This window comes from Chiloscyllium plagiosum, chromosome 5 (genome assembly GCF_004010195.1).
Source record: "Chiloscyllium plagiosum isolate BGI_BamShark_2017 chromosome 5, ASM401019v2, whole genome shotgun sequence".
NCBI lineage: Eukaryota > Metazoa > Chordata > Chondrichthyes > Orectolobiformes > Hemiscylliidae > Chiloscyllium > Chiloscyllium plagiosum.
Window position 1 is genome coordinate 12387563 of NC_057714.1, and position 12402 is coordinate 12399964.

The following is a 12402-nucleotide window of genomic DNA, read 5'->3' on the forward strand; positions in this document are numbered from 1 at the left end:
AGACAGACAGAGAGACAGACAGAGAGACAGACAGAGAGACAGACAGAGAGACAGACAGAGAGACAGACAGAGAGACAGACAGAGAGACAGACAGAGAGACAGACAGAGAGACAGACAGAGAGACAGACAGAGAGACAGACAGAGAGACAGACAGAGAGACAGACAGAGAGACAGACAGAGAGACAGACAGAGAGACAGACAGAGAGACAGACAGAGAGACAGACAGAGAGACAGACAGAGAGACAGACAGAGAGACAGACAGAGAGACAGACAGAGAGACAGACAGAGAGACAGACAGAGAGACAGACAGAGAGACAGACAGAGAGACAGACAGAGAGACAGACAGAGAGACAGACAGAGAGACAGACAGAGAGACAGACAGAGAGACAGACAGAGAGACAGACAGAGAGACAGACAGAGAGACAGACAGAGAGACAGACAGAGAGACAGACAGAGAGACAGACAGAGAGACAGACAGAGAGACAGACAGAGAGACAGACAGACAGACAGACAGACAGACAGACAGACAGACAGACAGACAGACAGACAGACAGACAGACAGACAGACAGACAGACAGACAGACAGACAGACAGACACAGACACAAACAGACAGACATCATCTCACTCAGACCAGGTGAAGGAACATTGAACCACTCCAAGAATAATTTACCAACAATACCACAAGGATTGGGTGATAATTTAATATAAAACAAGCCATCAGACTTCCAGTTGCAACAAAAATATGAAAAAAGATATGCCCTTTCTAGTATTCTGAACAGTAACCTTCCACAAGCATGAGGCAGTGGGAGGGAGGAGAAGAGAGAGAGATGGGGGGAGGAGGAGGAGGAGGAGGAGCAAAGAAGGCGAGAGAGAGTGCAGGAAAGGAGACAAACAGACAGACAGACATCATCTCACTCAGACCAGGTGAAGGAACAATGAACCACTCCAAAAATAATTTACCAACAGTACCACAAGGGTTAGGCGATAATTTTATATAAAACAAGCCATCGGTACTTCCAATAGCAGCAAAAATATGAAAAGATATGACCTTCCTAGTATTCGAAATAGTAACCTTCCACAAGCATGAGTTATCAGCCATAGAGAGAAAAAATTAAATTATAGGAAACTGATCCAACATATTTTTACTATGCAGGCAAATACTGTGTATACTCAAGTAAAAATCAATGTAAAAGTCAACGCTCTATTTTTGGCCAAAAACTCTGGAATTTTCCATAAATCTCATGTAAAGGTCGACTCTAGTTCTTCTCATAACAGATCAACATTTACAAGCCAAGGTATTATCCTGTTCATAAATGTTATGGCAACAATGACCGGTTAGAGACTGTATGAGAGTCAAATTTCTGGTAGCTTTGTTTAAAAATCAGAAAAGCTCAAAATGTTAGTTTGAAAATCTAGAACAACTGCAGATGAGAGAAAACGAAGGGAAATGGAAGAAATCAGCGGGAAAGTTTAAGACACATCAAGTCAGGTGTGTGCAGCTCAGCTGAGCTCAGTTCCCCTGTAACACTCAATGAATACAGTCATATACCTAGTTGAGGTTTTGAAAGTTCATCATTTTTTGTAAAAATGCCTTCCAGAAAAAGCAAAAAAAGTGTTTAAACTGAAAGTTATTGAAACTGAAGAGAAGACAAAAAGCTGTAGCAGCGATTACTGTCTTTTTTATTCATTTAGCGATCAATTGGGCTTCTGCTAATCAGATGGTATTTTGGACTATAGCATGAATTTCAGCCCCTCAAATGTGATATCCATGTAATAGTTGACCCCATAAATTTAACCTGAAGAAAGTATTAAAAATTCAACTTTTACACGAGTATATATGGTAATTGCTGACAATTTACTGTACCATTCTGAATGAGTAATGTCTGAATGTGAAATCGTGCCAAACTCTCTGCAGCAAAATAAATAACAAGCAACAAGATAGAAACTTGCATCATTGGTTGGGTGTAAAACTTGGCAATTTGTGAACATTTTATCCTGATTTACATAAAGAGGGCTGAACACAATATTCTGGATCAAACATGTCAGATTGTTGGCAGTCCCAAGCTGAAATCTGTCAGAAATTAAGCAAGGTCTACGCTGTGCGAGATCTGATCAGTCCTTCTGGTCTAAATGGTTAAAACAGACCTTTCATAAGGAATACCAGAAGCTGTCAAAGAAAAGACAAGTAATCAATTTTTCTACCATTTACCTGAATGTGGAGTAGTACATATTCTGTTTAGATCCACAGCAATATTCCCAGGTTTGTGCCAGTCTATATATGCACCCCCTACTAATACATTTCGCTGTTGCCCAACTTGTGCTCACTCTGTCCAACAAATTGCATCAAAACAACCAAGTCACACTTGCAGCTTGTTGGTTTTATAACAATGACGGAGAAACCAATTTCAGTCGATCCTCAGGCAAAAGTCAGCTCCTGTGGTGGACGTTGCCATTACATACCTGTTTTGATTCTGGAGTTCAGTCCTGACCAATTGCTAACCAACACTTCACATAGCAAACTGCAGAGCAATTCCATGCCACAGGAGGTCAGAAAGAGGAAACAGAGTAAAGGGAGGATAGAAATTCAATGCAAAACATCTACCAAAACATTATATTAAATTTAAACTTTTGCCAGGTGGGGCTTACCTACCATAAGCTACAATCTTATCATTCTATAATAAAATAATAATTGCTGCGAGACAAGAAATATCATGTATGCTGTTTCTTAAGAACATTTCTAAAGTGTAGGTAAGTCAACTTGTGTACAAAGGATTCCATAGCACTTTCTAAAAGGTGACCTTTGTCACTTCTGGGTCTAACCAATATTTATTTCTAATCACCATCACCAAAACCAATTTCCTGACCTTTTAGTACTTAGTTATTTGTGAAATGTATGGAGTGCAACTGGCTGTCATATTTACCACAAAACAACAGTTACTACACTTCAAAAATAATTTATTGGCAGAGAGTGGCTTTGGAATATCCCAGGAAACAAAGATACTTGACTCAAATATGATGACTCATTACTGCATCAAGATAAAGTTAAACAATTGATTTGGTAGGAGGAAAATGTTGCAGAAATAAGGTCTCCAACAACCAACCTATCTTTTCTTCCCTTAAAAACTATTGCCCCATTCGTTTCTCTTAATCTGTGTTGCGAGAGTCATTCCCAGATCTCGTCAGGAAATTAAGCTGTTGTTTTTTCCATGCTTATAAACAGTGCATAGCAACCAGCATAACCAACACTGATCCAAAGTATACCTCTCGATCAGTAAATGCATTAGAGAAATGAAGAAGTCAGAAAATTACAAGGCAACAGTGATGTATTTCTAAATAAAAACATTTTGTTAAATTACCTGGAACCAGAGGATCTTCAATGCATAACATAGAGGGTCTATATCCATTGGTCATGTTCTTCATGATTTCATCTTTGGCAACATAAGAACCTCCACTTCTTATCCTAATACCAGTTTTCAAGTAATTAAAATGTCTCCCGTATAGTTCAAAAAATTCTACCAGTAGAACTCCAAGGTTTACACTAGGCCTTCTAGCATCGATCCTCGGATGCAACTGTAACATCAAAAGATTCAAGCTTTAACTATGCAAAAGAAAGTTCACTAATTTCCACACATTGCTTGTTATAGTCAGAGAAAAAATGGTTTTAACATATCCATGTGTTGAAAAGAACGTGTTTTACCTGTAGGAAACTAATAGCCATCAAAATGAGGCTGTAAGAACTAATTCCTCCAGTAAAGACTTCATTTAAATCCCTCTGAAGAAGAAATTGTTTTAAGACCAGTATTAAATAAGGCAATACTGGGTAATTCTGTGAAGAAAAAAAAAATGCATAAATTCTCAATTTAAGATAAAAACTGCTCAAGAATAAACTTGAAACATTAAAAGCAACTGGGTCAGAAAATACAATTGATTTATAGTGCCAAACTCAGCTCATAGTATTGAATTGAACTTCTGGAGCAGAAAACACAAGAAAAGCATGAACTCTCAATTACAGAATGGTTGGTACCTTGGACAGTATTGCCTTACAATGGATGGTATCCAAAAAAATTGCTGGGAAAGCATTTGAAAAGAGCTTGAAGCGAATGCTAAAGTCAACCAAACAGTGGAATAATTGCATTCACTACAACTTAACAGTGAACAGTTACAAAATGTATTGATCATCAGAGCCCAAAAAAGGCATGTGCTTCATGGACATGTTTGCACATTGCAAACATCTTCCACTTTCACCATTTCAAAACATTTCTGCAAACTATTCTAGATGATTACACAAAATTTTTGAGTTTTTATGTTTTTTACTGTTGAAGCATGTCTGTTTTCTGCAAGCAACAATGCTTAAACCAAAAATCAAATATTGACGCAACATTTCAGTCCAAGGATATAACAGAAAAACAAACCATACCAAAACCAAAGTAGTGTTTGGCAAGTATTTAACAATATTACTATGGTCAAGGTTCCTTGAATAGTAATTAGTTTTACGGTACTCAATGGAACTACTGGAATGAGAACTTCACGTCAATAAAATATTAGCTTTTCTCAACAAAATTCAACCCTCCAACAGTACTGAGTGTTGTCAAACTCCTTTTGGATACTCAAGATAGGCTGCAATTTCCCAAGTTAAACTTTGAAAAGATCAAAACCTATACCCGCAGGCTGTGCCACAAGCGCTGCACCCTCAACAGTGACTGAATCCTTTTCTTAGGCCAATATCTCAGGTTAAAATGTGTTGCTGGAAAAGCGCAGCAGGTCAGGCAGCATCTAGGGAATGCCCGCCCAAGTTAAACTTTGAAAAGATCAAAACCTATACCCGCAGGCTGTGCCACAAGCTCTGCACCCTCAACAGTGACTGAATCCTTTTCTTAGGCCAATATCTCAGGTTAAACCAGCCTTGGATTCCAATTTGACTTCTGATCTCCATCATAATGATCACGCTATATGACTTTCATGCCATTGCTGACATTATTTATTGCTGAACTCTTCAAATGTACTGTAGAACTCCAATTCTTGACTATCCAAGTGATATCCTGGTTGAACCATAATTGTTTGATCAACTTGAGCTCATCCAAAACCTTATTTGTATTTTACCTCATACCAAAATCTGCACACCTACGGCCAGTGTCCACTTTCCTAAATCGGTTCCCTTTTACTCAATAGCTTAAATTTCAAAATTTTTGATATCCTCATTTATAAATCCCTTCATCTTTCCTGTATTGGTGCCATCTATATTTTTTCAGCTGTACAATCTTCTGAGTAATCTGAATTCCTCCAACTCTGCCCTTTTGTAAATTTTCTCCTTTCTTAAAATCAGGATTGGGTCTGTGCCTTCAATCATCTTGGCCCTCGTCTCTTGACTTGCTTCCCTAAACCTCTGGCTATCTTCTCTTTCTCCTTAACAGCATCCTTAAAACCCTACTCTTGACCAAGATGTTCCTGACTAAATTGCAAAATTTGAGTTAAGTTCTTTAACTTGGCCAAGACCTGAAATAAGATACCTGCTAGGATTCCCAAGAAAATATGGGAGGAAACTGCTACTAGCCTAAAAATGTTCCAAACTATGCATAGAGTACAAATGTACGATAGATTAGCACTGGCCAGTCGAATCTCTGTTTTGATAAGGGAGACAGAATTAATCCAAGATAGCATAAAATCCCTGGTAGGATGTTTTTTTAAACCAATGTTTACATACCAAGTTTGAAATTATCACAATCTAGATAAGGCACATGGTTAAAAACCAGCATAGATTCATACACAACAATTACACAGAACTCTGAAAATTGGATATGGCAATACATCAACTTGAGAAAAGGTTTTGACAATGTACTGTAGATTACTGATGATGATTATGGACTATAAAACTGAGTGAGTAGTAAGTGATTAAAAATTGTTTACATAAACTAAGGAGAACTAATAATTAAAACAGCCTTTCTAGTGCAACTTGAAGTGGGTGGTTATGCCCCACAGGGCTTAGTTCTATTCACGTCAATAATTCAGTTATTGAATCAAGGGGAGTGTTTATATTTTTTAAAATGCTCCCAAAATAGAAAGCATAGTTAATTAGTAGGACACCTAAAGGAATGTTGCTGAGATATTAATAAAAAAAGCTAGAAATTAATAGATAAATTCAAGGCGGGCAACTATAAAGTTGCAAGTTAAAAATAAAACTTGATTAATATTTTAAATAGAAGATAACATTAAAAAAGTGAAGACAAATATAAACAGACGAGTTGACAAAAATCTGGCGAGTGGAGAACAGTATGTGAATTTGTGAAGTTGTTCACTTTGGCAGATAACTTAAAAAGAGGTTAATTATATAGAGAACAGCTAAGTTAAAAAAAAGGTTATTAATTATATAGAGAACAACTGTCAAATTCTCAAATGCAGATCCAGTTAGATGCTCTTTTAGATAGGTCATAAAAGTTTAGTATACAGTCACAGTACATAATCAAGGTGGCTAATGGATTGCTATTCTTTATTACAAGAGGAATCGAGCAGGGGGTACTGAGAGGGAGAGGCATCACTTTGGTGCATACATTAGAGCCTGAAAGCAGTCACCGGCACTGAAAAGCAGATAGTCATGGGCCTGGTATCAAGGAGCACTTAAGGCCTAAACACTACATTGCTGTAGTGTTTTCCTCCTCCTCTAACCAAGAAAAAAGGGGATGAACAGAAGTGTGGTACTGCAAAATTGTTTTGGTAGCAGAGAGGCTTCAGAGAGCAGCGGCTCAGCAAAACCCTACAGGTAAGCTCAGGTAAAGTTTCTTTTTATCTTACAGCAGTTGAGATGGCAGTCGCATTTTGCTCCCACAAAATGCAGGAGGTCAGGGAGACTTTCATTGTCCCTGATGACTACACGTGCAGGAAGTGTAGCCAGCTGCAGCTCCTGGGAGACCATGTTAGGGAGCTGGGTGCACTCAGGATCATAGAGATGTTGACCGCTTCATGGACCAGGGTTTTAATGAGGTGGCCATGCTTAAGGTGCAGGCAGAGAGTAACTGGGTGACCACCAGGAAAGGAAAAGGGAGTAGGCACAGTGTGCAGGAATCCCCTGTGGCCATTCCCCTTAAAAACAATTTCACTGTTTTGGAGACTGCTTGGGGGTGGGGGAGGGCATCTGTTGAGGGGAAAGCAACAGTAGCCAGGTCAGCAGTGCTACAACTGGCTTTGGGGCACAGGGGGTAAAGGTAAAGGTCAACAGAACCTTAGTGACAGGACACTCGATAGTTAGGGGGACAGAAGGAGATTGTGTGGCTGCAAACGGAAATCCAGCATGATGTGTTGCCTCGAGGGTGTCTCGGAGTAGCTGCAGAACATTCTTAAGGGGGAAGATGAGCAGCCGGCAGTCATTGTGCACGCTGGTACAAATGACAAAGGTAGAAATAGGGATGAGATCATGCAGAGTGATTAGAGAGAGCTAGGAAAAAAGTTAAAAACCCAGGACCTCGTTGGTGATAATCTCTGGTTTACTTCCACTGCCACGTGTTTGTGAGGGTAAGAACAGGAGGATATGGCAGATGAATGTGTGGCTGAAGAACTGGCGCAGGGTTTAGGGATTAGATTTTTAGATCATTGGGATCTTTTCTCGACAGAGGGACGGGTTCCATCTGAACTGGAGGGGGACCAATATTTTGGCAGTCAGGTTTGCTAATGCTACAAAGGACGGTTTAAATTAGTTTGACGGGGGTGGGGAGTGGGTCGCATCCTCAACAGCAGGGAGGCAAGTGCAAGGCTGGAAGGAGATACTGTAGTCAGAAATAGTAAAGTGAAGAGACAGGTCAGGCTGGAACATGACAGGGAGCAAAGAAGGCCTGTTGGATTAAAATGCATTAATTTCACTGTAAGAGGGCTGAGAGGTAAGGCCGATGAATTCAGAGCGTGGATATGTACGTGGGACTGGTATATTATAGCCATTACCTGCTAAGGTAGGGGCAGGACTGGCAGCTTAATATGCCAAGGTCCACAAGCTTTAGGCGAGATAGAGGTGGTGGAAAGAAGGGAGGAGGAATTGCATTTTTGATTAAGACGAGTATCACAGCAGTAGTCAGAGATGAAATAACTGAAGAATCATCCAGTGAGGCTTTGTGGGTGGAGCTAAAAAATAACAAAGTAGTGGTGACATTATTGGGGTTGTACTATAACGCCCAAATAGTCAACGGGAATTAGAGGAACAAATATACAGGGAGAATGGGGGAGACTTTCAGCAGCAATAGGGTTGTCATAGTTGGGGACTTTATTTTCCTAACAGAGACTGGGACTTCCATAGCGCGAAGGGCTTGGATGGGTGGAATTTGTTAAGTGCAATCAGGAAAGTTCCCTCAAGCAGTACATAGAGGATCCTATTCAGGAAGGGGCAAAACTTGACCTACTCTTGGGAAATAGGGCAGGACAGGTGACTGAGGTGACAGTGGGGGAGCATGTTGGGACCAGTGACCATGGTTCTATTAACTTTAAAGTAATTAAATGGAGTGGGAAAGAAACTGGTCTACATATTCAAGTTCTAAATTGGGACAAAATGAATTTTAAGGGAATTAGACAAGCGTTTGCAGAGGCTGATTGAAGTACTTTGTTTTCAGACAAAGGGACAACTGGCAAGTGGGAGGCCTTTAATTGTGATATAGCTGGAGTTCATGGTCTGTATGTTCCTATGAGGGTGAAAGGCAAGGTTGACAGTACTAGGGAACCCTGGATGACAAGAGATATTGAGGTTAAACATCTGTGGTGGGTAAGTTACTTGAGAAGATTCTGAGAGACAAGATATACTTGCATTTGGAAAGAAAGGGTTTGACTAGGATTAGTCAGCATGGCTTTGTGCGTAGGAGATCATGCCTCACAGATTTGTTACAGCTCTTTGATGAAGTGACCAAGAAGGTTAACAAGGGCAGGGAATAAGGACTTTGATAACGTTCCACATGGTAGGTTGCTCTGGAATGTGAGGTCGCATGGAATCCAAGGGGAGCTGGCAAATTGGGTACACAATTGGCTTGATGATGGGAAACAGAGGGTAATAGTGAAAGGATGCTTGTCTGACAGGAGGCCTGTGACTCGTGGAATGGCTCAGGAGTCAGTACCAGGGCTATTGTTGTTTATTATCTGTATCAATGAGTTGGATGAGAATGTACAATGCATGAATAGTATGTTTGCAGATGACTCTAAAATAGGTGGTATCATGGACATGAGGAATGTTATCAGGATTTGCAGCAGAACCTTGATCAGTTGGGGAAGTGGGCAGAGAAATGGCAAATGGAGTTTAATATAGACAAGTGTGACGTCTTGCATTTTGGAAAGTCAAATCAAGGTAGGAGTTTCATGGTGAATGGTAGCACCTTAAGGAGTGGAAATAGGAGTGGAGTTCAGGTGCACGGTTCTCTGAAAGTGGAGTCACAGTTGGACAGGGCAGTGAAGGCGCCTTTTGGCACACTGGTCTTCATCAGTCAGGTCATTGAGTGTAGAAGTTGGGAAGTTATGTTGCAGTTGTATAGGACGTTAGTGAGGCCACACTTGCCGAGTATTGTGTTCAATCTTGATCATCTTGCTATAGGGAGGATGTTATTAAACTGGAAAGAGTGCAGAAGAAATTTACAAGGATGTTGTCAGAACTCAACGGTCTGAATTATAGGGAGAGGGTGGACAAGCTAGGACTTTTTTTTTTTTAAAAAGAGCTTAGGACACTGAGGGGGGACCTTATTGAGGTGTATAAGATCATGAGAGGCATGGATAGGGTAAGCGCACTCAGTCTTTTTCCCAGGGTTGGGGAATCGAGGACTAGAGTGCATCAATTTAAGGTTAGAGGGGAAAGAATAAAAGGAAACCTGAGAGGGTAACATTTTCTTTAACACAGAGGATGGTATGCAGATGGAATAAGCTACCAGTGGGAGATGGTTGAGGCGGGTACATTTAAAAGGCATTTGGACAAATACATGGATAGGAAAGGTTCAGAAGGATTTGGAGAGAAAATGAGGTCTGCAGACGCTGGAGATCAGAGATGGAAATGTGTTGCTGGAGAAGCGCAGCAGGTCAGGCAGCATCTAGGGAACAGGAGAATCGACGTTTCGGGCATTAGCCCTTCCTGAGGGCTAATACGTCGATTCTCCTGTTCCCTAGATGCTGCCTGACCTGCTGCGCTTCTCCAGCAACACATTTCCATCTTAGAAGGATTTGGGCCAAGTGCAGGGAAATGGGGCTCGAGTGGACAGACATTTTGGTCAGCATGAACCAGTATGGGCCGAAGGGCCTGTCTCCGTGCTATAGGACTCTGACTCAAAAAGACAGAATGCCATGTTACAATTATGCAGAATATGGGTGACATCGCATCTTCAATTTTCCAGTTTTTGTCTCATTCTTCAAATGATCTGAATTCATTGAGGCAATCTACAGGAGGTTTAATCAATTTATACCACAAATCAGTTAGCTGTCTTTTGATGACAGGATGGATATCGTGGGCTTGCTCCTAGTGGGGTGACTTGATTCAAGTGCATGAAATCCTGAACGATCTTGACGACATGCGTGTTTTTTCGTGGATTTTTCTAGAACGAAGCAGCATTTTTTGCAAATTAGAAGCTGCCTTTCAGGGCAGACAGAAGGAGAAATTATTTCTCCAAGGGTTGTGCAACTTTAGATCTTGGCCACAGAAGGTGTTGATGGCAGTAACATTGAAAATTTTTAATACACAAGTAGATAGATTCTTGTTAGCCAGGTGAATCAAAGCTTATTGGAGGTCGATAGGAAAGTGGAATTTGAAATACAAATACATCAGCCACGATCTTATTAAATGGCTGAACAGACTCAAGGAATGATGCAGGGCTACAGTTAACCTCAAGTTTGATATGCAAACTCATTCAGGTACAGTTCTATGTTTCTAAATCAGCTTATTTTGTCACTACTTCTTGGGCATTTTCTAATCCACCTGCTTAGTCCTTATACAACTCTGGAGGAAGTGGGACTTGAACCGGGTCACCTAGTAGAAATACCATCACTGTGCCACAAAAATTCTATAGTCACTTTTTTTTTTTAAATCATGGATAGTAGAGGGTTTTAGTTTGAATCTCAGTTCTTTTTTGTTACCAAACAAAAGTCCTTATGGAAATCCAAATTTTTTAATTCACTTCAAGGAGCTCTTTAATCCAAAGTTTTTAAGCAGTCAAGGATATTCACAGTGTTTATATAGGAGCACAGAAACTGCTCGATCAAAGAAGTGAAGATTCATTTAGTTTATCTTCCTGGTTATTGCATGAAATAAGCAGCCAAGTTCCTGGTAGTGAGGCTGGCTCTAATGCAACGAGGGGTACGTCGGCTTCCAAGAGATCAATTGTGTGAGGGGATGCTGTAGTCAGAGGTACAGACAGACATTCCTGTGGCCAGCAGCGAAAAACCAGAATGGTGTGTTGCTTCCCCGGTACCAGGATCAAGGATGTCTCAGAGGGTGCAGAATGTTCTCACGGGAGAGAGAGGCTAGCAAGAGGTCATTGTCCACACTGCAACCATTGATATAGGAAGGGAAAAGGTTGAGATTCTGAAGGGAGATTACAGAGAGTTCGGCAGAAATTTTAAAAAAAAAAAAGGTCCTTAAGAGTAGTAATATCTGGATTACTCACAGTGCTACGAGCAAGTAATGGCAGGAATAGGAGGATAGAGCAGATGAATGCATGGCTGAGGAGCTGGTATAGGGGAGAAGGATTCACATTTTTGGATCATTGGAATCTCTTTTGGGGTAGAAGTGACCTGTACAAGGAGGACGGATTACACCTAAATTGGAAGGGGACTAATATTCTGGCAGGGAAATTTGCTAGAACTGCTTGGGAGGATTTAAACTAATAAGGTGGAGGGGGTGGAACCCAGGGAGATAGTGAGGAAAGAGATCGATCTGAGACTGGTACAGTTGAGAACAGAAGTACGTCAAACAGTCAGGGCAGACAGGGACAAGGTAGGACTAATAAATTAGACTGCATTTATTTCAATGCAAGGGGCCTAACAGGGAAGGCAGATGAACTCAGGGCATGGATCGAAACATGGGACTGGGATATCATAGCAATTACAGAAACATGGCTCAGGGATGGGCAGCACTGGCAGCTTAATGTTCCAGGATACAAATGCTACAGGAAGGGAGGCAAGAGAGGAGGGATAGCGGCATTTTTGATAAGGAATAGCATTAAACCTGTGCTGAGAGAGGATATTCCCGGAAATACATCCAGGGAAGTTATTTGGGTGGAACTGAGAAACAAGAAAGGGATGATCACTTTATTGGGATTGTATTACAGACCCCCTTAATAGTCAGAGGGAAATTGAGAAACAAACTTGTAAGGAGATGTCCTCTAGTTATGGTAGAGGATTTTAACTTTCCAAACATAGACTGGGACTGCCATAGTGTTAAAGGTTTAGATGGAGAGGAATTT

The 12402-nt window shown here is 40.7% G+C and overlaps 1 protein-coding gene across 8 annotated transcripts in view; it reads right to left on the reverse strand.

Annotated features, from left to right (window-relative positions):
- Window positions 1-12402, reverse strand: part of tent4a (terminal nucleotidyltransferase 4A) — a 104751-nt gene that overhangs the window by 34115 nt on the left and 58234 nt on the right. For all 8 annotated transcript variants that reach the window (XM_043689621.1, XM_043689625.1, XM_043689623.1 and 5 more), the window contains exons 7-8: window positions 3699-3827; window positions 3358-3571 (exon numbers count right to left, since the gene is read on the reverse strand). In XM_043689621.1, the coding sequence (XP_043545556.1) occupies window positions 3358-3571; window positions 3699-3827 (343 nt within the window). The remainder of the gene's footprint in view (window positions 1-3357; window positions 3572-3698; window positions 3828-12402) is intronic.